The sequence below is a fragment of the Strix uralensis genome, chromosome 4 (genome assembly GCF_047716275.1).
Source record: "Strix uralensis isolate ZFMK-TIS-50842 chromosome 4, bStrUra1, whole genome shotgun sequence".
Lineage (NCBI taxonomy): Eukaryota > Metazoa > Chordata > Aves > Strigiformes > Strigidae > Strix > Strix uralensis.
The window spans coordinates 605,598-629,005 of NC_133975.1; the positions used below are offsets into that span (position 1 = coordinate 605,598).

Here is a 23,408-nt window from a genome sequence, read left to right on the forward strand (position 1 = left end):
AGGCCCAGGATGGAGCAGGGTGGTGGTTTAAGCCCAGGCGGCAGCTCAGCCCCACACGGCCCCTTGCTCACTCCCCCCACGGGATTGGGGAGAGAATCACAAATGTGAGAAACCCCCTGGGCTGAGGGAACGACAGTTTCACCGGGAAACCAAAAGCCAGACGGGAGCAAAGTTGGCAGCACCAGCACCGCCACCGGCACCTCCACCAGTGTCCGTGTCCCAGCACATCTCCATGTCCCCAGCTCATCCCCATGTCCCCAGCCTGTCTCTCCCCATAGAGATGCCTGTGACATGGAGATCGGCTGGGGACATGGAAATGGGCTGGGGACATGATGGATTGGGGACATGGGGACAGCTTGGGGACATGGGGACTGGCAGGGGACATGGGGATGGATTGGGGACTTTGGGATGAGCTGAGAACACACGGAGATGGGTTGGGGACATGGGGATAGTTTTGGGGACATGGGGACGAGTTGGGGACATGTTGATGGGCTGGGGCCATGGGGACGGGGTCAGGCCCAGGCAGGAGCAGGCAGGCTGGGGCATCGCCATCCCTGGAGAGCCGTGCTGGGCCTGGACACCCCCCCACGGGACACCCCCCCCAGCAGACACGGACACCCCCCAGCCGTGGGACACGAGCCCAGGGGCCCTCAGGGACACTGGGCTCGGCTCAGCAGCGGCGGCTGCGTGTCCCCTGCCGAGGGCGGCTCCTCCGGTACCAGGCCCCGGCCACCACCGCCACCGTGTTCCTGCCCCACTGCCGGGCCCCGCTCATCCAACAAAGCTGCAGCGATCGCACCGACCTGGGTGTGTCCCGGGGGTCTCTGTGCGCCGGCTGCGTGACCCCTGGGCTCGTGTCCCACGGCTGGGGGGTGTCCGTGTCTGCTGGGGGGGGTGTCCCGTGGGGGGGTGTCCAGGCCCAGCACAGCTGCCCAGGGATGGCGATGCCCCAGCCTGCCTGCTCCTGCCTGGGCCTGACCCCGTCCCCATGGCCCCAGCCCATCAACATGTCCCCAAAACTATCCCCATGTCCCCAACGCATGCCCATGTCCCCACCTTGACCAAAGTCCCCAACCCCCTCCTCATGTCCCCAATGCATCCCCATGGCCCCAGCCCATCCCCGTGGCCCCACCTTGTCCCAATGTCCCCAGCCCATCCCCATGTCCCCTGCCAGTTCCCACATCCCCAAACAATCTTCATGTCCCCAACCTATCTCCATGTCCCCAATCCATCCCCTTGTCCCCAACATCCTCCTCATGTCCCCAGCCCATCCCAGGGTCCCAGGGGTGAGAGGTGACAACATCCCACCCCCGGGTGCTCCCGGTGCCTCTCTGCACCGCCCCAGGGTGTGGGATGAGGCTGTGCCAGGAGGGTGCAGGATGGGCACCCTACGCAGCTCACGCACCCCCCCCACACCCTGTATGGTCCGTGCACCCCACTCTCCAGGGCTCGGGGGGGGGGTCACCTTGCAGTGCAGCCCTCTCCCCACTTTGTCACTGGCAAACTCCCAGTAAAACAATACCGCAGCCTGACAGCCCTCGCTAATTGGGGTAAATTAATTGATCCCGGGAGCAATGGAGCTGATGGGGCTGGGGGGGGGGTGCTGTGGCCAGCGCTGGGCAGGGTGCTGGGGGGGGCTGGCAGGTGTGTTGGGGGGCTGGCAGGGCCTGGAGGGGCTTTCAGTGTGCTGGGGGGGGGGGGGTATTACCTGTCTCCCCCTCTGTTTGCGCTCCGAAGGGATGCTGGGGGGGTGGGGGGCTCCTGGGCACCCGGGGGGCGCTACACAGGGCAGGGGGGGCTCAGCCACAGGGATGTGGCACCCTGAGGAGGGGGGTGCCGGGGTGGGGGGGACCTGGAGGTGCTGGGGCGGTTGGGGCTACTGAAGGGGGCTGCTCGCACGGGGGGAGCAACCCCTGGGCACCCACCCGTGCCCCCCCCCGGCCTCGCGAGGACAGATTAGACAAGTTTAATGTTAAAGTGCGTTAATAAAAGTCTCTCCCCCCCCCCCCCCGCCCCCGCCTGCCCCTGCAGCAAATGGCGGTAGATGGGTCCCAGCTGGTCCCCACGAAGGAGCCACATGCCGCCCCCCCCCCCCCCGCCCCAGCCGCCAGCACAGAAATTAACGTAATTAGTGCTGCAGCTCGTCTGGCTGTTAATGAGCCACGAGGAGCGGCTGAGAGCTCCCGACGCGGCCCGGGAGCGGGAAATGTCACCGGCGGGGTGCGGGGGTGCCCCCCCGAGGGGGGGGGCTTGAGGGGAGTGGGGTGCCCTCGGGATGTGGGGTGCCCTCGGTAAGGGGGTGCCCTCGGTAAGGGGGTGCCCCCAAATGCGGTGCCCCGGGGAAGGGGGTGCCCCGGAAAATCGGGTGCCTTGGGGAAGGGCCTGGGGTGCTGCGGGGTGGGTGCTCTCAGGCCCGCACCCCTCCCAGCCCCGAGAGCCCCCCAACCCCTCGGTGGGAGCCAGCTGGACCCCTCGGCTTCAGGGACCCCAAACCACGCGTGCTGGCGGGCAGGCAGGCAGGGGTACAGGCAGGGATGCAGGGTTGGGGTGCAGGTAGGGGTGCGAGCTGGGGTGCATGGGGAGGGGTGCAAGCAGGGGTGTATGTTGGGGTGAATGGGCAGGGGGGCGGGCAGGGGGGGTGGTAGGGGTGCAGGCAGGGTGCAGGCAAGGGTGCGGACAGCATCCGTGGGCCGCGACAGCCCTCTTGCGGTCCGGTGCAGCCGAGCCCGGCCCGGGGCCCTGCTGGGGAGGGGACCGGGATGGAGACGGAGACTGGGATGGGGACGGGGACGGGGACAGGGACGGGGATGGAGATGGGGACAGGGATGGGATGGGGATGGGGATGGGATGGGCATGGGAACAGGGACACCGACAGGGCCAGGACGGGGATGGGACAGGGAAGCTCCCAAGGCACAGCTGGAGCCTGTGAGTGTGCAAGGGCGCTGTGGTGAGCAGCCGGTGCAGCCTGCGAGCGTGCAAGACATCACTGTGAGCGTGCAGGGCGCCATTGCAAGCGTGCAGGGCCCTGTTGCAGTGTGCAAGTGTGCAGGGCACCACTGTAAGTGTGCAGGGCACTATTGTGAGCGCACGGGGCCCCGCTGCAGCGCCCGGCCGCAGCCTGCAGTGTGTCCCTGTTCCCTGCGAAACGCGGAGCGAGCGGGCGGCAGTTGGGGCGCAGCGGGGTTTGGGGAGCAGCTAGGTGGTCCCGGGGGGGTTCATACCCCCTACGGCAGCAGCGGTGGGTGCTGGGGGGTGGCGGGAGGGACTCTCCTGACAGCGAGGGGCCTTGGGGGGTGTGTGTCCCCACCCAGCTGCAGCTCTCACCCCACGGCTCCCTCAAGCGCGCGCTTGCTCGCCACAAAGGTGCCAATTCAGGCACCAGCCGGGCCACGTGCTGGGGTGGGGGGGGGCACACAAACCCACAGCCCCCCCGCTCCCTCCGGCGGCCCCCACCAGGTCACAGCCACCCCACCGGGACCCCCGTGCTGGTGGAGGGGTCCGGGGTAGCCCCCCGGCACACGGCCACTGGGCCTGCGCTGGCCTTGATGGCAGCCCCCAACCCGTGATGGGGATGTGGCACGTCCCCGAGGGGGGGGTCACTGGGACGAGGTGACCCCAAAGGTGTTGCCTGGCCCATGTCACCTCCCGGTGGCCGCGGGGGCCACCCTGGGCACGGGGCCTGGTGCCGGCTGTGCCACGGTTGCCGCTGGGCCGGGGCTGCGCGGGTGCCCGCCGCTGTTGCGGGCGCAGGCAGCCTCATTAACCTTTCTTGATTAAGGCAATTATTTCCAGCACATTATCCTCTAATCTAAACATCGCGGCTGCGCTGCTTGGGGTGGGGGGGAGCGCTGGGAGCTGGCACCCACGGGGGACGGTGGCAGGGCAGGGTGCAGGGGTGTCCCCAGGGTCCCCTCTGTGCCCCCAACCCACGAGCACAGACAAGGGGGTGGGATGCAAGGGGGGGGCTGGGGGGGTTGTTGGGGTGACCACGGCTTGTGGGAGCCCCACGCCCAGCCGCTCCCCACTGGGGGCAGCCCCCTGTGTCCCCCGGGGGCTGGAGGGGATCTCTGAGTGGGGCTGGGGGCTGGTTGTGCTCCTCACAGCAGGGGGGCCCAGGCTGGGGAGGGGACTGTGCGCAGTGAGGGGGGGCTCTTGGGGTGTCAGGGACCCCAGCGGTGACAGAGCGGGGACCTTCCCAGGTGCCAGTGGCTCCCCAAGGGAAATGGGGGCTGGTGGGCAGGACTGGGGGGGTGTGTGCGTGTCCCCATGGCCACGTTCGTGTGGGACCCCCCCCAGGCAGCTCCGTGTCCCCCCTTTTCTGTGCCAACCGGGGACCCCACGGCTCAGGGTGATGCTCCTTCCTCCAGGGCACAGCGGGGGGGGGGGGGGGGGGGGCGGGATTTTGGGGTTCTCTCCCAGCAGGAGCACAGCCCCCTGCCCACCCCGCTCTGGCCAGGGTAGGGCCAGGGCCCTGTTTTCGGTGCTGCCCCCCGTTTTGGTTCACCCCCCTGGTATGTGATGAGCCATCAGGCCTCAGCTGCCTTCAAGGGGGTCCCCGGGGCTGCACCTGGGACCCCCACGCACTCCTGGTGCTGCCGGGCTGGTGTCACCGTCCCTGGGGGTGTCCCCACGTGCCGCCCCCTCCCCGCTCACAGACCCCCCGGAGCCGGTGCCCTTCTGCAAGGCCTTTTATTTCCATGTCAGAAAGCCCCCCCCTACCCCGCTCCGAGGGACCCCGACACCCCCGTCCTGTGCCACCGCCGTGGGGGGGTCGGGACCCCTGTGGGGGCACCCCTCCTGTCCCCAGGGGTGGGTGGGGGGCTGCCCCCAGCCCCGGGACCCCTACGGTCACCCCGAGGAGGGGGGACACATGGTGACACTGAGCAGGACACAGCAGCGTCACCGTCGCAGGAGACATGGGGTGGGGGGGGGGGGATGGATACGGGCTACCCCCACGGGTGGGATGTGGAGGGGGGGAGTGGGGTTGTGGTTTTTTTTTTTTTTCCCTTTTTCTTTATTTACAAAATTCCCAGCTGGGAGGGCAGGGAAAACCCTGGCGGGGGGAGACAGTGCCAGGGCTGGGGGGCTCCTGACTGTCCTGCCAGAGCCCCCCCCCGCCAGCTCGCCTGCTGCTAAAAATAATAATAATAATAATATTATATTAATAATAATAGTGATAATAATGAGAAAAGAGCTGCGGTTGTGTCCTGGGGCAGCCACCCCCGTGCTGGGGGCTCGGGTCGGTGGGCCGGGGCAGCACAGACCCCCCCCCATCCCCGGGGGGGCACCGGGGCCCCAATCCTGCGCGGGGGCGCGGGCAGAGATCCAGCCTCGCCACCCGGGAGCTGCGGGTGGGTGGTTCCAGATGTGGAGCTGCACATCTGGGGAAGAGCGAGGGAACGCTGGCCACGGCGGCGGGGGAACCGGGAACTGGGTGGGGGGGGGAAGATGGGTCCCACCGGAGAACCCATCCCACCCCCGAGCATCCGTCCTGCTCCGGAACATCCGTTTATCCCACCCCGGTGCATCCACCCCGCCCTGGACCACCCATCCCTCCCACCCTGAGCATCCTGCCCGCGGCTGCCCCACACTCCCACGGGTCTCTCGGTGTCTTTTTGAGGCTAAACCCAGAGCTTTTGGGTCACTCCAGCCCCCCCACGCTGGCGCTGGCCCTGGGCAGGGTCACACGCCCCCCCCACACCGCCGTGAGGTGGCTGAGCCCCGGGCTGGGGCGGCCGCAGGGCAACGGGGTGGTGGGTCCCGATTCCCACGGGAGCCCCCCCCGACCCCCCCGGGGAGCGGGTCGGTGGGGCCGGCAGCGCCAGTTCGCGAGGCCACGCTTGGTCCCGCTCCGCATCGCGGCTCCGTCCCAGCTCAGGTGGGTGACACGAGGCGGCCGGGCACGGCTGCAAGGGAAGGCGAGGGGTGGGCACCCCAGGGTGGGGGGGCCCTGGGCTTCCTCCCGCTCCCCCCGCCCATCCCGGAGGGATGAGGGGGAGTCCCAAGACCTACTGTGCTTAGGAATAGGCCAGGCCTTGGAGCGGCCGCGCCGGCGTGTGGAACTTGTCCGAGTCCTCGAAAGCCGGGTCTGGGTGGCGGGAGGGAGGGGGGGAGAGAGGGTGAGCAGGGGCGGGGGGGGCGGGGGGGGACAGGGGCGAAGGTGGCACGGTGCCACCGCGGGTGGCATGTCCTGGGTGCAGGGAGGGGGCCTGGAGTCGGCAGGGGTGCAGGCAGGAGGGTGCAGGCAGAAAGGGCTCTGTGAGGCTTGGGCAGGGTGTCACCAGGACCCCCCCCTCCGTGTGGGACCCGGGGGGGCGGTCAGGGCCCCCCCTCTGGGCCAGTGGGGGTGGGTGAGGGCTGACGGGGGACCCGGGGGGGCGGTCAGGGCCCCCCCCGGGGCCGTGGGGGTGGGCTCACCTTGCAGGCTGCTGGCGCTGGTGCTGGCGCAGGCGGGTGGCGGGGACGTCTGCGGCCGCACCACGGGGGCGAAGGCGCTTTTCTGCTTCACCGCCGAGATCATGTTGACGGGGGAGAAGGAGAAGACGCCGGTGGGGGTGGAGGCGTTGGCGCCCGACGGGAGGGTGATGGACGAGGCGCCGAGCGGGGGGCTGGCGGGCATGACTGCGGGGAGACACCCGCTCAGGCCGGGTGGCAGCACGTCCCGGGGACACCGTGTGGGACAACCCCAGGGCTGGCACATGGCCTTGAGGACACCTCCCAGGGCTGGGGCATGACTTTGGGGACACCCCCCTGGGTTGGTGAGTGGCTTTGGGGACACCCCGGGGCTGGTGAATGGTGTTGGGGACACCTAAGGATGATGCGCAGCTTTGGGGACATTTGAGGCTGCTGCATGGCTTTGGGGACACCCAGGGCTTGTTCATGGCATTGGGGACACTGGTCCGTGGTGTTGGGGACACCCTGGGGCTGGTGTGTGGCACTGGGGACTTCCAGGGCTGGTGCACAGCATTGGGGACACTGGTCATGGCATTGGGGACACCCCAGGGCTGGTGTGTGGCACTGGGGACACCCTGGGGCTGGATCAGGGTGTCCCCAACACCCTGGGACTGGTTCATGGCATTGGGGACACCCTGGAGCTAGTTCACAGCACTGGGGACACCCCAGGGCTTGTTCATGGCATTGGGGACACTGGTTTGTAGTGTTGGGGACACCCTGGGGCTGGTGTGTGGCATTGGGACACCCCAGAGCTGGTTCATGGCTTTGGTGACACCCTGGGGCTGGTTCACAGCATTGGGGACACTCTAGAGCTGGTTCATCGCTTTGGGGACACTGGTTCATGGTGTTGGGGACACCCTGGGGCTGGTTCATGGCATTAGGGACTCCCAGGGCCAGTGCATGGCTTTGGGGATACTGGTTCATGGCATTGGGGACACCCTGGAGCTGGTTCACAGCATTGGGGACACTGGTTCATGGCATTGGGGACACCCAGAGCTGGTGCATGGCTTTGGGGACACTGGTTCATGATGTTGGGGACACCCTGGAGCTGATTCATGGCTTTGGGGACACCCTGGGACTGGTTCATGGCACTGGGGACACCCAGGGCCGGTGATGGCTTTGGGGACACCCCAGGGCTGGTTCATGGCGTTGGGGACACCGCGGGGCTGGTTTGCGGCGTTGGGGACAGCCCGTGGCACCGACTCACTGGCGTAGGGCGAGTTGGCGGTGGAGCCGTTGAGGAAGCTGGGGGAGCCGGGCACCCCCAGGCCGGCCATGGTGGCTCCGCCGTAGCCGTTGATGCCGGCGGCGCCGCTGTAGCCGCCCTGCTGCGGGGGGGAGCTGGGCACGTAGCCCCGCGGCGAGGCGCTGCCCGCGCTCCGCGAGTAGCCTGCGGGCGAGAGACGGGGCACCGGGGTGGCACTGGGGTGGGCAGGGCCCCCCCTCCCGCCGCCCCCCGGCGCGCCCCCCCCCACACCTTGCTCGGTGCCCTGGGGCGAGTCGCCGATGTTGACGGCCAGTTGGGTGCTGAAGGAGTTGACCCCCATGACGCCGGCGGGGCCGTGGGGGCCGCCCAGCGCCGGGAGCTGCGCGGGGTTGCGGGGGGGGACGTTGTAGAGGGCCTCGGCGATGTCCGCCGCTCGCTTCAGGATGATGTCCTGGGGGGGGGACACACACAGGGACGGTGTCACCCCACGGCACAGCAGCTGTGCTGGGCAGTGATGGGGCAGGGGGACTGAGGCCACCCCAGCTCGTGACACCTCCCAGGGTACCCGCAGTCCTGAGCATCACTGGGGCAGGGGGGGCTGAGGCCGCCCCAGCTTGTGACACCTCCTGGGGCACCCACAGCCTCAAGTGTCACCAGGGCCAGGGGGGGCTGAGGCCGCCCCAGCTCATGGCACCTCCCAGGGCACCCACATCCCCAAGCATCGCCGGGGCGCAGGGCGGGCTGTGATGGGGCGGGGGGGGGCCGGGACCCCCCAGCTCGTGCCGCCGGCTGGGAGGGACGGACGTGGGAATAAAGGCGGCTTTGGAGGCCTGACCCGGAGGCTCCCCCTTCCCCCGCAGGTGGGGGCGCTCGGGGGGGGCCCCCAGTGCTGACTCAGCGCCCGAGGAATCCTGATGGGAAGCAGATGTGGGGCCGGGAGCCCGGGGCCAGCTCCTGCATCCCCCCCCCGGCTCCAGCGCCGCGGGCTCGGGGCACACACTGGGCTGGGGGGAGGGCGGGATAAACCCGGGGAGGGGGGGAAAACCCGCGGGGGGGGTCCCCGGTGGGATTTGGGGGTGCACACACCTGGTTGCTGTGCGGCATCCCATAGAGAGCCTCCACCAGGTCGGCCGCCCGCTTCAGCAGCACCTCCTGGGCAGGGAGCGGGATGGGGCTGGGGGGGGCCCGCACCCCCGCCCCGGCCCCACCTGCAGACGGGGGACACGCAGGCACCTGCCCCGCCACCCCCTGTGTCCCCACGCCCGGGACATATCCCCGACCCCCCCCCCCAACCCTCCCTGAGCCCCCCCATGCCCCCCCTGAGCCCCCCCATGCCCCCCCTGAGCCATGACCCCTCCCGAGCCCCTCTGTGACCACCCCCAACCCCCCCCAACCCTCCCCGGGCCCCCCCATGACCTTCCCTGTGTTCCCCCATGACCCTCCCCGTGTCCCCCTGTGACCCTCGCATGACCTTCCCTGTGTCCCCCCCCCGACTCTCCCTGCCCCAGGCTCTGCTGCTGGGGACACACACACCCAACCAGCCCGGCCCCCCGGGGGGGTCCCTACCTTGGGCAGGCGCTCGGGGTCCCCGGGGTGCCGGGGAATGACCTTCTGCAGCCGCTGGAACCCGTAGTCGATGGTGGGCTCGTTCAGCGCTGCCCAGAGAGGGGGGGGCTCAGCGCCCCCAGCCCCGGCCCCACGGGGAAACTGAGGCACGGACCGTGGGGTGCAAGGGGGGAACCCCACCTCCCACTGGGACCCCTCCACTGCACACGTGTGTGCAAGGGCCGCCGTCACACCCAGCGGAGCTGCTGAGGGGGGGTCCCCGGGCAGGGCAGGGCTGTCCCAGGGGCTGGCAGAGGGCACAGAGATCCCCTGGGCGCCATCCCGGGGGGTGTGTCCCCTCTCCAGGGGTCTGTGTCTCCTCCCTGGGGGTCTGTGCCCCCTCCCTGGGGATCTGTCTCCCCATTCCAGGGGTCTGTGTCCCCTTCCCAGAGGTCTGAGCCCCCTCCCCAGGTGTCTGTGTCCCTCCCCAAGGGTCTATGTCCCCATACCAGGGGTCTGCACCCCCTTCCTGGGGGTCTGTGTCCCCTCCCCAGGGGTCTGTGCCCCCTCCCTGGGGATCTGTGTCCCCTCCCCGGGGTCTGTGTCCCCTCCCCGGGTGCCTGCGTCCCTGTCCCCGGGGTCTGTGCCCCCTCCCTGGGGATCTGTGTCCCCTCCCTGGGTGCCTGCGTCCCTGTCCCCGGGGTCTGTGCCCCCTCCCCTGATGTCTGTGTCCCCATGCCAGGGATCTGTGTCCCCTCCCCGGGTGTCTGTGTCCCTCCCAGGGGGTCTTGTGTCCCCTTCCCAGGGATCTCTGTCCCCTCCCCGGGTGTCTGTGTCCCCTCCCCGGGGTTTGTGTCCCCTCCCCAGGGCTCTGAGACCCCTTCCTGGGGGTCTGTCTCCCCTCCCCAGGCTCTGCCCCCCCCCGCGGGGGTCCGCACCCCTCACCGGTGTAGACGAAGCGTCCGGGCGCGCCCTTGCAGAACTGCTTGGACTTGTAGGAGAGTGTCACCTCCACCACGCCAGGGATGTGCCGCGGGGGGGTCTGCACCCGGATGGCGTGAGGTGTGATGAGCTGCAGGGAGAGTTGGGGCTCAGCCCACGGCCGGGGTGAGGTGGGGGGCGGTGTGTGGGGCTGGCAGGACCCCCCCACCGACCCACCCTACCTCGCTCCACACCAGCATGGTGCCGAAGACAACCTGCAGCCCGTCGAAGAAGTTGTCCCCAATGACGATGACGGTGGCCCCGCCGGTGGTCCAGCCCTCGCTGGGGCTGATGGCTTTGATGCAGGGGGTGGCTGCTTCGGGCGGGAGGGGGAGAGACAGGGCAGCAGTGAGTGTGGGGGCGCGCGGGGCGGGAGCGGGGGGCCCCGGGGTGGGGGCCGGGGGTGCGAGGCTGGGGGAGAGAAGGCAGAGAGGGAGAGCAGAGGCAGAGTGAGAACCAGGCAGCGGCGAGGGGCCGGCGGGGGGGGACACAGACACGGGCAGCCACCGCGGACACACAGACACGGGTGGGGACAGGGAGAGCACGGGCGGCGGGACGGACAGCGCGGGGGGGATGTGGGGAGAGCACGCACGGGATGGACGGACGGAGAGGGGCAGACGTGGCGGCTGTGCCACGGGGCACACACGCAGCCGTGGGGCCACCGTGGGGCCACCATGGGGCCAGTTCTGGCACAGGCAGGTCAGGGGACGTGGTGGTGGGAGCAGTGTGGCCCCACGGCACACATGCGTGTGCGTGGACACACCGGGGAGGGGGGGTCTCACCTTCGGAAGGGTCGAGGCGCCGCGCCCGCCGCCCGTGCTTGGAGTTGTTGTGGACGAACATGTTGTCGGACACGGCCAGGACGTGGCCGTCCACGTTGACCGTCGTCGACACGACCACCTGGGGACAGACGGACACACACGCGCGTGTGTGTGTGTGCAAACCCCCTGTGCGCACCCACACACATATGTGCCACCCGTGTGCCCGCGTGCGTGGGTGCCTTACACACGCGTGTGCCCCCCCCGCCCCGTAGCCATGGGACCACACAGCGCTGCAGGCGTGTCACCGTGTCACCGAGCGGGGGGGACCCCCGGACCCCAGGGGACACCCCAGCCCATCCTCTGCGCCCCCCCCCAACACCACCCCCTGAACCCCGCTCCCCCCCCCCCCCTCCGGCGTGGACTTGGCTGCTCTCCCGGAGCTGCTTGGCGCTATGCAAATTGGATAGGTCGTTAATCATGTAAAAATGTCACAATTATCATATCTTTACGAGAGGCCCTAATGAAGGCGCCCGTGCTGGGTGGGGGACGGGCCGGACCCCCCCTCTGCTCCGCTCCCCAACCTCCAGCTGCTGCGGGGAAGAGCCGGGCTGCGGGCAGGGGACGTGGGGGGGTGCAGGGGGAGCGGGGGGGGGGGGGGGGGGTTGGCATTTTGGGGTTCCCAAAGGGAAATTGGGGTTTGAAAATTGGGGTTTGCAAAGAGTTCGAGGGGGATTAATTTGCAAATGAGTGGTGAGGGGGTGGGGGGAGTTGGGGACTTAATTCCCCCAATGGGGGATGTGTCGCCCCCCCCCAATGGGGAATGTGTCCCCCTCAAATGGGGAATCGAGACCCCAACTCCCCCCAAACCCTTTGGGAAATAAAGGTGGTCCCCAACCCCCTCCCCTCCTGCAGCCGCGGTGTGTTGGGCTGGGGGGGGCATGGGGGGGGTGCAGGGTTTGGGGGGTCGCGGTGCTCACCTGGAAGCGCCGCATATCCCGGGGGTTCCCCGCGTTCTTCAGGCAGTTTTGGTTGCATTTGAGGAAAAACTTGAGGAAAAACCTGGGATAGAAGGAAAGAACCCAGCGGTCAGTGCCTGCAGCCTGGGGGGGGGCTCAGGGACCCCGCGATGCCTCCCCCTGCCCCCCGCGCTTTGGGCACCGAGGTGAGGGACCCACTGGCCCCATCCCCAGCTCTGGGCCACGCCACGGTGCACGGCCAAAGACATCCACAGCCACGGGCACCCGGCGTGGCCACACACGGGCACGCTGCGCCGTGACGGGTCACCGTGCTGTGACAGGTCACTGTGCTGTGACAGGTCACCGTGCCGTGATGGGTCACCGTGCCATGACAGGCTACTGTGTCCCTCTGTGCCATGTCCCCCCTTGGGCCCGGCACTGCCCTGCCCACACAGGCAGCACGTCGGCAGGGCCTGGGCAGTGCACGGGGCTGGTGACATGGTGTGACACCCTGTCCCTGTCCCTCTGTGCCATCCCATCCACATCTCACTGTGCCATCCTGTTGACACTCTGTGGCATCCTGTCCCCATCCCTCTGTGCCATCCTGTCCCCGTCCCCCTGTGCCATCCCATCCCCATCCCTCTGTGCCATCCTGTCCCCGTCCCCCTGTGCCATCCTGTCCCATCCCTCTGTGCCATCCCATCCCTGTCCCCCTGTGCCATCCTGTCCCCATCCCTTTGTGCCATCCTGTCCCATCCCTCTGTGCCATCCTGTCCCCGTCCCCCTGTGCCATCCTGTCCCCATCCCTTTGTGCCATCCCATCCCTGTCCCCCTGTGCCATCCTGTCCCCGTCCCCCTGTGCCATCCTGTCCCCATCCCTTTGTGCCATCCTGTCCCCATCCCTTTGTGCCATCCCATCCCTGTCCCCCTGTGCCATCCCGTCCCCATCCCCCTGTGCCATCCTGTTCCTGTCCCCCTGTGCCATCCTGTCCCATCCTGTCTCAGCAGCCTGTCCTGGCATCTCACCCCTGGCACCTTACCCCGACACCCCACCCCAGGCCCCTGCCTCTGCCCCTGCAGTGCTGCAGCAGGGCTGGGGGGGACACGGGGGACAGGAGGGTGGGGAGGGGACACAGGTGCCCAGCAGGAAGGTTCCCACAGCCCCGTTAGCTGCTGGTGGAGGCTGGGGGGGGACACGGGACCCCCGGGGACGATGGGGCACCCACGGATGGGGGCACCCCTGGGACCCCCTGCGATGCAGGACGGCAGCAGCGGGTGCAGCCTCCCGGGCCCCAAACCCCTCCAGCCCCACCGCTGGGGGGCACAAGGGCCATTGCCCCCCCCCAGGGGACTCCTGAGCAGAGCGGGCACCCCCAGACCATATGTGTGTGTCCCCCAGGGGCTCCTGCCCTGGGCCAGTGCCGGGGCACATGGGGGGCAGGGGGGGTGCTCCCAGCGGGACACTGCCCACGCCGGGACGGCTTTCCCGGGCCAGGGCAGGAAGAGGGGGACACCCCCCCCCCCCCGTGTCCCCCCGTCACCCGCCGCCTGGCAGGTGGTAATCAGGGGAAGGAAGGAGCTGGAAAACGGCAGGAAAACACCCCCCCACCCCCCCGCCAGGAGATTGACAGGGCCGGCATGAGGCTGGGGGGGGCCCCCTGACCCCCCCCCCCCCAATCCCCTGGCCCCGGTTTTGCGCTGCTGGGGGGGGGGGGGGGGGGGATAATCCTGAACCCCAGGTCGGCCTCGTCCCCCCCGAGCCGCAGCCGCGCATATGGGCCGGGGAGTTAAAAATACAGGCGCTGCGCATTCATTAGCATCCCTAATGCGCAGCGCTCCCCATTTAATATGCAAATTCCCGGCGCTGCTGCCGAACACCTTCTGTTCCGAGCGCATAAATTTGAATTTGCAATTAGAATAATCTTGTATAATTAATGAAAAGCGTCAATTTTAGCTCCTAAGTAATTTGATTAACATGTTGATAGGGCACTTATCTGGCTCTCTAAACCAGTGGGGCTGGGCGTCGGGCTGGGGAGTGGGGCTGGGGGGGGCTGGGGGGGGCTGAGGGGGGGGCAGTGGGCGGCGGGCTGGGGACCCGCCTGCCCCTGGGTGACCCCCGAGGGCCCTGGGGACGGAGGGGGACGCAGGGGGCACAGGGGGAGCCCCCCCAGCTCTCCCCAGCACAGCGGAGGGATGGGGATGCCACCAGCTTGGGGGGAGGGGGGGGTGGGGGGTCCCTGGTGTGGCCTCGGGGGGACACTTGTTTTGGGGGGGGGGGTCACCCCGCAGGCACCCAGTGTGATCAGCCCCAGTTTCCAGCACTTGGGGGGGGTCTCCAGGACCCACCCTGCGCACCCCAAAAGCACCAGCGTGGGTGCAACACCCAGATCACCTGTGGGATGAGGCAGGGCGGGGGGGGAACGGGGCCGGGGGGGGGACACACGGGGATGCCATTACCGGGAGGTTTGTCTTGGCTGCATCCCGCGGCCGTGCCGGAATTCCGGGGGCCGTGACCCCCACAGCTGGCCGGGGCACATCTGGCCGGGGGCGGGGGGGTGGGAGGGGGGGTGTCGGCACAGCTGGCAGGGTGGGGGGAGTCCAGGGGTCAGGGACCTGCCGCAGCGTGGAAGGGGGGGGGACAGGGTGTGTGGGGGCAGGGTCTGTGCCACCCCTTGTCCCCAGGGACCCCGGGGACTCGGTGCAGGGGGGACCCACCCCCCCTACATCTCCCCCCCCACGGGGACCAAGGGCCCCTGCTCACAGGCAGGGTGAGGCGAGGAGGGGGCACAGCACTGTGCCCCCCCCCGCCCCCTTCCCCCGGTCCCAGCGACGAGGGGACAGAGTTGGGGACCCTGAACCCACCGGGGTGTCCTCGGGGTGTCCCCGCGGCACGTGGCCGTGGAGGGTTTTGGCGGGGGGGGGTGTGTCTGGATGCCGCCTGTATTATTTATTTGTTTGATGCACATCGGAAGTTTCCGGCGCTTTCCCCATCTGTCCGGGCTGGCTGGTACCGCGCGGGGCCACCAGCCACTGCGGTGAGCCAGACTGGGGTGGGAGCCCCTCCCGGCCCCCCCCGGCCCCCCCCAGCGCTGCTCCCCCAAAGCTCATTAGTGCTAACGAGGCAGCGCTCACACCCGGTACCCAGCCCAGGGGACTCCCCAGCCCAGCACCCCAGGGGACACCCCCCCCCGGCCTTGTGCCCCCTCCCTCGGCCCCAGCAAGGTGCAGGGTGAGTGGGGGGGGGGGTGGGGGCCGGTACCTGTCGATGATGACGGGGTCGGAAGGGGTCTCGTTGCGGTTCCCGCAGCTCTTCTTGTCGCAGCAGCGGCTGGGCAGGGCCGGGGAGAGAGGCTGGTGTGAGCGGGGCGAGGGGGGGGCCCCCCACACCCCCCAACCCAGGGCAGAACCCGACAGACCCCCATTTCCCACCCTTGTGCCTGTGGAGGTCCTGCCCCATGGCGGGAAGGCGGTGGGGGGGAGGGGACAGAGGTGACAGGTCGGTGCTGCAGGAGGACTCGGGGTGCTGGGCTGGGGGGGGCGGACACCCCAGGATAGGACCGTGCGACGTCAGAGTATGGGGGGCTGTGGCAGAGGGTACCCCCCTTATCCACCCCACACCCCCCCCATGGGGTTAGGCTCCGATTTGGGCCTCTCTGGGGCGGGGGGTGCACCCCAACTTTGGGAAATGCTCGGTGAGCAAAGTTGGGGGGTGGCGGGGGGGGCTCAGAATTGGGGGTGCCCCAGCCCTGCTCCATCCCTTTGGGGGCTCCATGTCCCCCACAGGGCCCACGGCAGCTGTCGCGTTGCCACCGGCCAACAACCACGGCGGTGGGGGCCGCTGGGGAGCGGGGTGGGGGGATTGGGGGGGCCCCCCGGCCCTGGCATCCTCGTTAGCGCCGGAGCTCAATTAGCCGCGCTGGCACGGAGCGTTAATTTGCGCAAACACCGAGCGCGAGGGTGGTAAACAAGAGCGGCGGTAATGGGGCACGGGGGACCCCGCGCTGGCAGCGGGCAGGGGGGGCCGGGGGGGCAGGCAGCATGCGCTGCCCACCCACCCAACCCCGCACCTCTGGGTGCTGCCGGACCCCCCCGAAACCCCCCCCCGCCCCCCAACCTACCTGCACATGATCTCGTGGGTCAGGAGGACGCGGCACATCTCTGGGTTCTTGTCCTGCCCCTCGTAGATGATGGCCTGGGGAGGGTGGATAAGAGTGTGGGGGGGTGACACTGCCTCCGGGCACCCCACTTGTCCCCCGACACCATGTCAGCACGACCCCCCCCCAGCGGGGTGACCCCACGCTTTTACCTGCTTGGACATGGAGTCGATGAGGCGGACATAGAGGTCCTGCTCGGTCCGGAGCCCTGCGGCGAGATGGGGGGGGGGGTGGGGGTGGGGAGAGGGGGGGTCAGCCCTGCCCATTTAACCCCCCCAGACCCCCCCCCCCAGCACCCACCGTTGCTGTACAGCAGCTGGAGCCGGTAGTGGATCCCGTTGTTGGTTTTCTCCCCGTTCTGCTCCTGGAGGGAGGGAGGGAGGATGGTTGGATGGGGGGGGGGGACCGGGACACACATCACTGTCCCCACTCGCTGCAGTTGTGTGTCGTCCCCCCCCCAGTGCAAGGGGCTGTGGAGCCGCTTTGGCAACTCCCCACACCTGCAATGAGTTTGGGACAGGTCTCAGCCTCGGCAGGTTCTCACGCCTCTCTGAGAGCAGGGGGTGGCCCGGTGGAGGGACCCCCCCATTCCTGCCATGACCCCCCCCGCCTCGAAACCCCGGAGTCGGGGGGTCTCACCCGCTCCTTCTCCACGAAGTCGATGAAGGAGGTGCGCTCGATCTCCACGGGCTGGCCCTGCCGGTCGTACATGGCCAGGACGAAGTGGAAGAAGTTGGATTTCCGCAGGTTGGAGGGCGGCTGCTTCTCAAAGTGGGCTCGGGCCAGGCCCACCCCGCTGCCGGCAGGAAAAAAACGGGGGGGGGAGTGATGAGCATGGGACCCCCAGCACCCCCTCCCCAGGGGGGGACAGGCGGTGCTGGCCGCGGTGCTGTGGAACAAGGCGGGGGGGGCACCCAGGACCCCCTCTCTGCCCCATGGCCAGCACGTCCCCGCTGCTCACAGCGCTTGTTCTTGATGGGGGGGGGGCCGAGGTTGAAGCCAGTGGGTGTTTGGGGTGTGGGGGGGTCGCAGCTCCTTGGGTTTGGGGAGGGGGGGGGTCACACACACACCAGCAGCAGCCCAGGGGACACCCTGAAGCACCACCTGCCCCCCCCCGGCTCTGCCTTGGCCCGGGGGGGGGCCCTGGGGACAGGGGGGGATGGCGGGGTGGGGGGCCGTGACCAGCCCCCCCGGCGCGGCGAGGGGGCCAAAATAAACACCCGCGTGTAAAAACTTCCCCCCCACACCTTTTTGTGATTAAAACCACATCGGCGAGGAGGGAGGCGGTGGGGAGGGTCTGGCTCCCCCCGTGCTGACCCTGGCGGGGCTTAAACTGGAGGGGGGGGGCGGTTCCCACGCTGCGCTGGGGACAGCCCCTGCACCCCACGGATCCCCACAGACCTTCCAGGCCCCCCCCCCCCGACATGGAGCAGGACCCTGCCACCCCCCTAGATCCCACCGTGCCCAACAGCACCCCACGGACACCCCGCCCGGCCAGGGCCTGGGCAGGGGGCAGCACTGGGGTGCAAATAAGGGGGGGACACACTCACAAACATGCAGGGGGGGGTCCCTGCCTGCCCCAGCACCCCCAAACCTGCTTCTGGGAGCTCACCTAGGGGGACAGTCTGGGGGGAGATGGGCTGAGTGTGACACCCCACCCCCAACCACTGTCAGCCCGAGGGGGTGCCTGCTGCAGGGGTCCCTCCGCCACCCCCCTGGCCCTACAGAAATGGGGGGGGGTCACACCAGCCCTCCCTGCCCACAGCACCCTGCTGGGGGGGGGACACGGAGGAGAGGAGCCCCGAGGTGCGGGGACACGGTGTGTGGGTGAGGAGCTGGACCCCCAGCACCCTGACCCCCCCACACTGGTCCCCAGTCTGGAGCACATGGGTGGGGGTCAGGGGGGGGGCCACCCACATCTGGGGGACAGAGCGTGTCCCCAAGACCTGCCCCCACAGAGCCCCCAGCCCCACAGGACCCCCCGCTTACACCCCACAGGGTGACCCTGGGTGGGGGGGGTCCTTCGCTCCTGCCCAGCCGAGCCCCCCCACCCCACTCCCAGGGCTGACCCCCGCGCCCAGGGGCATTGCCAGGGACACGGGGGCACCCCCAGGGTCCCACACAAGCCACAGCCCGCAGCCTCTCCTCAAACAAGAGAAAAAAACGGGGTTCAGGCCTTTTACCAGCACCCCCCCCCCCGCCGCGGCTGGTGCCAGCACCCCCCAGGCCCTCCAGGGGCAGAGCGGGCACAGGGTGGGGAGGGGTCCCCAGGCACCCTCAGTGCCTTTAATGACGCTCCTTGGGCTTTAATTAACCCCCCCGGCATCACCTGAGCCCCAGCTGGGGGCAGCAGCCAAGGCCAAGTGTGAAGCCCCGACCCTGAATACCTCGGGGACACTTCTCAGGGGACACTTCTCCGTGATGGAAGTAAAAAACTCGTTAAGTTGATGATCGCCAAGGACCCGAAACGTCCCCGTGCCTGCGGCCACAGCCAATGGCCAGGGTGTCCCTTGTCCCCCCGTCAAGGGCTCCCAGAAGTCCCGATGGGCTCTCAAGGCCCATCCCAGCGGCGTTTGACCCCCCCAACACGGGGCACTGGCCCCACTGGGACCCCACAGCCCCCACCCCAGTGTCCCCGAGGTTTTCAGGGTCGGGGCTTCGCACTTGGCCTTGGCTGCTGCCCCCAGCTGGGGCTCAGGTGATGCCGGGGGGCGTTAATTAAAGCCCAAGGAGCATCATTAAAGGCACTGAGGGTGCCTGGGGACCCCTCCCCACCCTGCGCCCGCTCTGCTCCGGGGGGTGCTGGCACCAGCCGCGGGGGGGGGGGGGGGTGTGCTGGTAAAAGGCCTGAACCCCGTTTTTTTCTCTTGTTTGAGGAGACACTGGGGGCTGTGGCTTGTGTGGGACCCTGGGGGGTGGCCCCGTGTCCCCGGCAATGCCCCTGGGTGTGGGGGTCAGCCCTGGGAGCGGGGTGGGGGGTTTCGGCTGGGCAGAAGCAAAGGACCCCCACACACCCCGGGTCACCCCATGGGGCTCAGCACCCCCAGCCCTGCCATGGGGCTCCCAACCGATGGGCAGGTGGCAGCCGCCTGTGCCCCCCCGTTCCCATTCACCCCCCAAAACTCCAGCCTTAAAGTGCTGGGGGGGCAGCGGGGGGGTGCTGGAGCCGCCAGCCCGGCTGGGTAATGGCTCCATCTCCGCTGCCAGCGGTGCCGAGCCCCCGGCGCTGCGCGAGGCGAGCCCGGGTGCCATTAATTATTGACGGCAATCAGAGCATTTCCTAGCAGGGCCCGGCGCGGGCTCTTACAGGAAAGGAGCATCTTCCCTTGGCGGAGCCGCTGGGCACCGCGCGAGCCCGCGGCCCAGAATCCCCCGGTTTGGGCAACTGAGGCCCCGCGTGGGCTCACGACGCCATGGGAAATGGGCAGCGGGGGGGGTCTGGGCAAGTTGGGGGGCTCAAGAGGGGTGCGGGACGTGGGGCGAGAGGTGACGAGCACCCTGCACGCACGTGTGTGTCGCTGCTGGTGGCCTGGCACCCGGCTTGGAGGGAGCAGGGAAGGGGGGGTCATGTGGGGGGGTGTCTGTGCGCCCCACTCCTTGTGCGCTCGCCCCCCACCCCTTCCCCGTATTTGCGTGCCGGGACGCCGTCGGCACACGGTGACACACGGGCAGCCGCGTCCCTGTCACGGGGCCCCAGCCCTGCGTGTGTGTGTGTCCCCCCCCGACGTCCCCCCACACTGCCAGAGCTGCGGGGGGGGTTGGATTTCACCCCCTTTTCTCACAGTCCCGTGCTAGCACACGGAGAAGTTTGTGGGTGTGTGGGGGCAAGGCCAGCACCCCCCTGCACCCCAGCTCGGACGCCGCAGACCCCCACCCTGGCACTGCGCCCCCCCCCCCCCAACCCCCCAGCTCCCAGGGGCCAGGTGGGACCCTTGGTCCAGCCGCTCTCAGGGGGTCTGTGGTCACTGTCCCCCTCCCTGGCGGGGCTGGGGTGGCTTTGCTGGGGTTGGCGGGGGGGGTCGCTGCAGTTTTCAAGCATCCTGGAGTATCTACAAACGCGGCAGCTTTGGTGGGGGTGGGACCCCGGGAGCCCCCAGGGCTGGGCGCAGCCTCTGACACAGCCACGGCCCCCGGCAGGGAGCCCTCAGGGTGGGGTTGACCCCCTGGCTGGGGACCCCAAGTTTGGGGACGGTGCACACAAATGGGGTGACCTCGGGTCGGTGCTGGAAGTGCCGGGGATGTCCCGCTCCGCCGGGGGCCGGTGCAGAGGGGAGACCCCCCCCCCAGCCCCCCAAATCCGCTGTCCCTGGCTGGGCAGAGGGCATGGGGGCACCCCAGGGAGGCAGCGCGAGGGGCCCGGGTCCCCTTGCTCCTCCGCGCCGTGGGACATCTCTGTCACCCCTGGCCAAAGCTGCAGCACACCCCAAGCACAGCTCCCCCTTACCAACCCCCCCCTCGAACCCCTCAGTGCACACAGGGGAGGCAGCGGGAGCTGGGGTGCTGGGGGGTGGAGGTGTCCCCCAGCTGCAGCCGGGACCCCTCTGGGCACAGGGTGGAGAGAGAGCAGGGGGCTGGGGTGCAGAGACCCCCCCGGGGAGGGCAGGGATGGGGTGCAGGGAGTCCTGAAACCCTCGGGGAAGGTGGGGATGGGGTACGGGGAGCCCTGAACTCCCCAGGAAGGGCAGGGGATGGGGTGCAGGCGGCCCTGAGCCCCTCCGGGGAGGGCAGGAATGGGGTACATGGGGCTCTGAGCCCCCCGGAGAGAGCAGGGATGGGGTATAGGGAGCCCTGAACCCCCCCCAGAGGGCAGGGACAGGGTGCAGGGGGCCCTGAACCCCCTGGGGAGAGCAGGGATGGGGTACAGGGAGCCCTGAACCCCACAGAGGATAGGGATGGGGTACACGGGGCCCCAAGCCCCCCAGGGAGGGTGAGGGTGGGGTATGGGGAGCCTTGAGCCCCCCGGGGAGGGCAGGGATGGGGTGCAGGGGGCCCGGGGAGGGGGCACGGCACGGCACAGCATGAGCTCCTTGCAGCACCAGCACCCCCACTGCCAGCACCCCCCGGCCCTCCCAACACGGGGCCCCAGGCCTGGCACACACGGGGCACCCCAGATACCCAGGGGTGCTGAAGTTGGGGGGGGGGCAGGACACTCCGGGTACACAGGGGTTACCCGGAGGGCCAAGGAGCCCCCAGCACGTGGGGCACTTGGGGTGCCTGAAGCACCTGGCGGGCACGAGGCACCCGGGGTGCCCAGGGATCCCGGGGGGTGCTGAGGCTGTGGGGTGCCCACAGCACCCAGGGTGACCATCGTGCCGAGGGTGCCCACGGAGCTCGGGGTGCTCATGGAGCCCGTGGAGCCCGGGGGTGCCCACGGAGCCTGGGGTGCCCATGGAGCCCGGGGTACCAGGGATGCTCGTGGAGTCTGGGATGCCCACGGAGCCCAGGACACCTGCGGTGCCCGGGATGCCCACGGAGATGCCTGTGGAGCCCGGGATGCCCAGTGTCCAGGATGCCCCGCAGATCCCAGGGTGCCCACAGATCCCGGGATGCCCCACAGATCCCGGGATGCCCTCGGAGCCCGGGATGCCCCGCAGATCCCAGGGTGCCCCACAGATCCCGGGATGCCCCGCAGATCCCGGGATGCCCGCGCAGCCCCTTACCTCTGCGCCGCCGTGCTGGCATCCAGGATGCCGGTGCCCTGCAGCCAGCGGACCGAGGGCAGCCCGGCGGTCAGCGGCTCTTCCTTCATGGGGAGCCCCCCTCGGGGCAGCGCCTCCTGCACGGAGAACATGGCAGGGGCTCAGCGCCCGCCCCCCCCCCCCCCCCCTCCCCCCCCAACTTTTCCTGCCCCGGGCCCGGCAGCGTAGCTCAAAGCCGGGCAGGTGCCGGGGGCCGCCGTCCCGGCCGCCGGGGAAGCGGCATCTGCGGCGGGTGGCCGGGAGGGAGCCGGGGGGAGGCTCGGGGGAGGCTCCGGGGGGGGTGCTCGGGGGGAGGCGGGAGGCGGAGGAGGGCGGAGGCAGGGCCGGAGAAGTTGGAGACGGAGACGACCAGCAGCCAAGTGCGGGGACCGGGAGGGGAAGGAGCGGGGGGGGGGGGGGGGGGGGAGGGATGGGGAAGGCAGGGGAGGAGTGGAGGGAGGGATGGAGGGAGGGATGGAGGGATGGAGGGAGGGATGGGGGAGCGGAGGGAGGGATGGGGAGGCAAAGGAGGAGTGGAAGGAGGGAGGGAGGCAGAGGAGGGGTGGAGGGAGGCTGCGAGGACTGGAGGGAGGGGTGGAGGAAGGCAGAGGAGGAGTGGAGGGAGGGATGGAGGAAGGCTTAGCGGACTGGAGGGAGGGGTGGAGGGAGGCAGAGGAGGAGTGGAGGGAGGCTGCGAGGACTGGAGGGAGGGGTGGAGGGAGGCAGAGGAGGAGTGGAGGGAGGGATGGAGGAAGGCTTAGCGGACTGGAGGGAGGGATGGAGGGAGGCAGAGGAGGAGTGGAGGGAGGCTGCGAGGACTGGAGGGAGGGGTGGAGGGAGGCAGAGGAGGAGTGGAGGGAGGGATGGAGGGAGGCTGCGAGGGCTGGAGGGAGGGATGGAGGGAGGCAGAGGAGGAGTGGAGGGATGGAGGGGGGAGGAGGCCGGAGAGGGGCGCGGGAGGGGGCAGGCGCGGCCCGGGCTGGCCGGGGGCGGGCGGCGGGGGCTCGTTACCGGGCGGGCGGCGGCGGCGGGCGCGGCGCGGGGCGGCGGCGGCGGCGGCGGCGGCGGCGACAGCGGCAGCGGCAGCAGCAGCAGGAGCGGGCGGGCGGGGGGGCCGGGGGGCGTCGGGGCCCCCGGGGGACCGGAGGGACCGGGGGGGCCGCCTCCTCGCCGCCGTCCCGCTCCCCGGCCCCGCCGCCCCGCCGCGGCCACCAGCACCATCAGCACCAGCACCCGCCGCCGCGGCCCCGCCGCCCCGCCGGCCCGGGCCATGCCGCCGCCGCCTCCCCGGGGAGGCAGGGCCGGAGCCGCCGGGGGAGGCGGGGGCCGCGGCCGGGCAGGGCTGACATCATTCCGGGGAGGAGCGGTCCCTCCCCGCGCCGGCGGAGGGGCTCCGCGGCCAGCGCCGCACCGGCCGCGCCGGGGGAGGGAGGGGGCGCCGGGGACCGGGGCACCCCGGGGACGAGGGGGACGGCAGGGAACGGGGAGTCCCCTGAGCTCCCGGGGGTCACCACCGCGCCTCCCGCCCCCAGGGACCCTGGGGAGGACGCGGGGGGACCCCGGGGAGACCCCGCTGCACCCTCTGGGATGTTCCGGGCAGAGTCCCCGGGGACAGCGCGGGGAGACGCCACGGGGTCCCCTGAGACACCCCAGAGGCACCCCAAAGAGGGCCC

General features: G+C 69.9%; 1 protein-coding gene across 5 annotated transcripts; it reads right to left on the minus strand.

The window, feature by feature from the left end:
* Positions 1-5,296: 5,296 nt before the first annotated feature.
* On the minus strand, positions 5,297-22,916 carry EBF4 (EBF family member 4). Of its 5 annotated transcripts, XM_074864997.1 has the most exons (18): positions 22,747-22,916; positions 21,718-21,833; positions 16,697-16,853; positions 16,358-16,421; positions 16,210-16,265; positions 16,022-16,095; positions 15,163-15,231; positions 11,925-12,006; positions 10,969-11,086; positions 10,369-10,502; positions 10,151-10,277; positions 9,227-9,315; positions 8,747-8,812; positions 7,931-8,111; positions 7,661-7,843; positions 6,418-6,621; positions 6,013-6,088; positions 5,656-5,906 (listed from the first exon to the last, which is right to left on the minus strand). In XM_074864997.1, exons 2-17 carry the CDS (start codon positions 21,804-21,806, stop codon positions 6,018-6,020), a joined length of 1,764 nt encoding a protein of 587 aa, XP_074721098.1. In that variant the 5' UTR covers positions 21,807-21,833; positions 22,747-22,916; the 3' UTR covers positions 5,656-5,906; positions 6,013-6,017. The 5 variants fall into 5 exon arrangements, with proteins under 5 accessions (XP_074721095.1, XP_074721097.1, XP_074721098.1 ...); XM_074864994.1 differs by lacking the exons at positions 5,656-5,906; positions 22,747-22,916 and adding an exon at positions 5,297-5,381 and having other exon boundaries at positions 21,718-21,848; XM_074864995.1 differs by lacking the exon at positions 22,747-22,916 and having other exon boundaries at positions 10,369-10,499; positions 21,718-21,848.
* Positions 22,917-23,408: the final 492 nt, after the last annotated feature.

Coding starts and splice junctions, on each gene's coding strand:
- EBF4 (XM_074864994.1), bottom strand. CDS start 21,848: ATGTTCTCCGTGCAGGAGGCGCTGCCCCGAGGGGGGCTCCCCATGAAG. Junction 10,503..10,968: donor GCGCCTCGACCCTTCCGAAG/GTGAGACCCCCC, acceptor TCCCGCCCGAAG/CAGCCACCCCCTGCATCAAA. Junction 8,813..9,226: donor ACCCCGAGCGCCTGCCCAAG/GTAGGGACCCCC, acceptor CTCCCTGCCCAG/GAGGTGCTGCTGAAGCGGGC.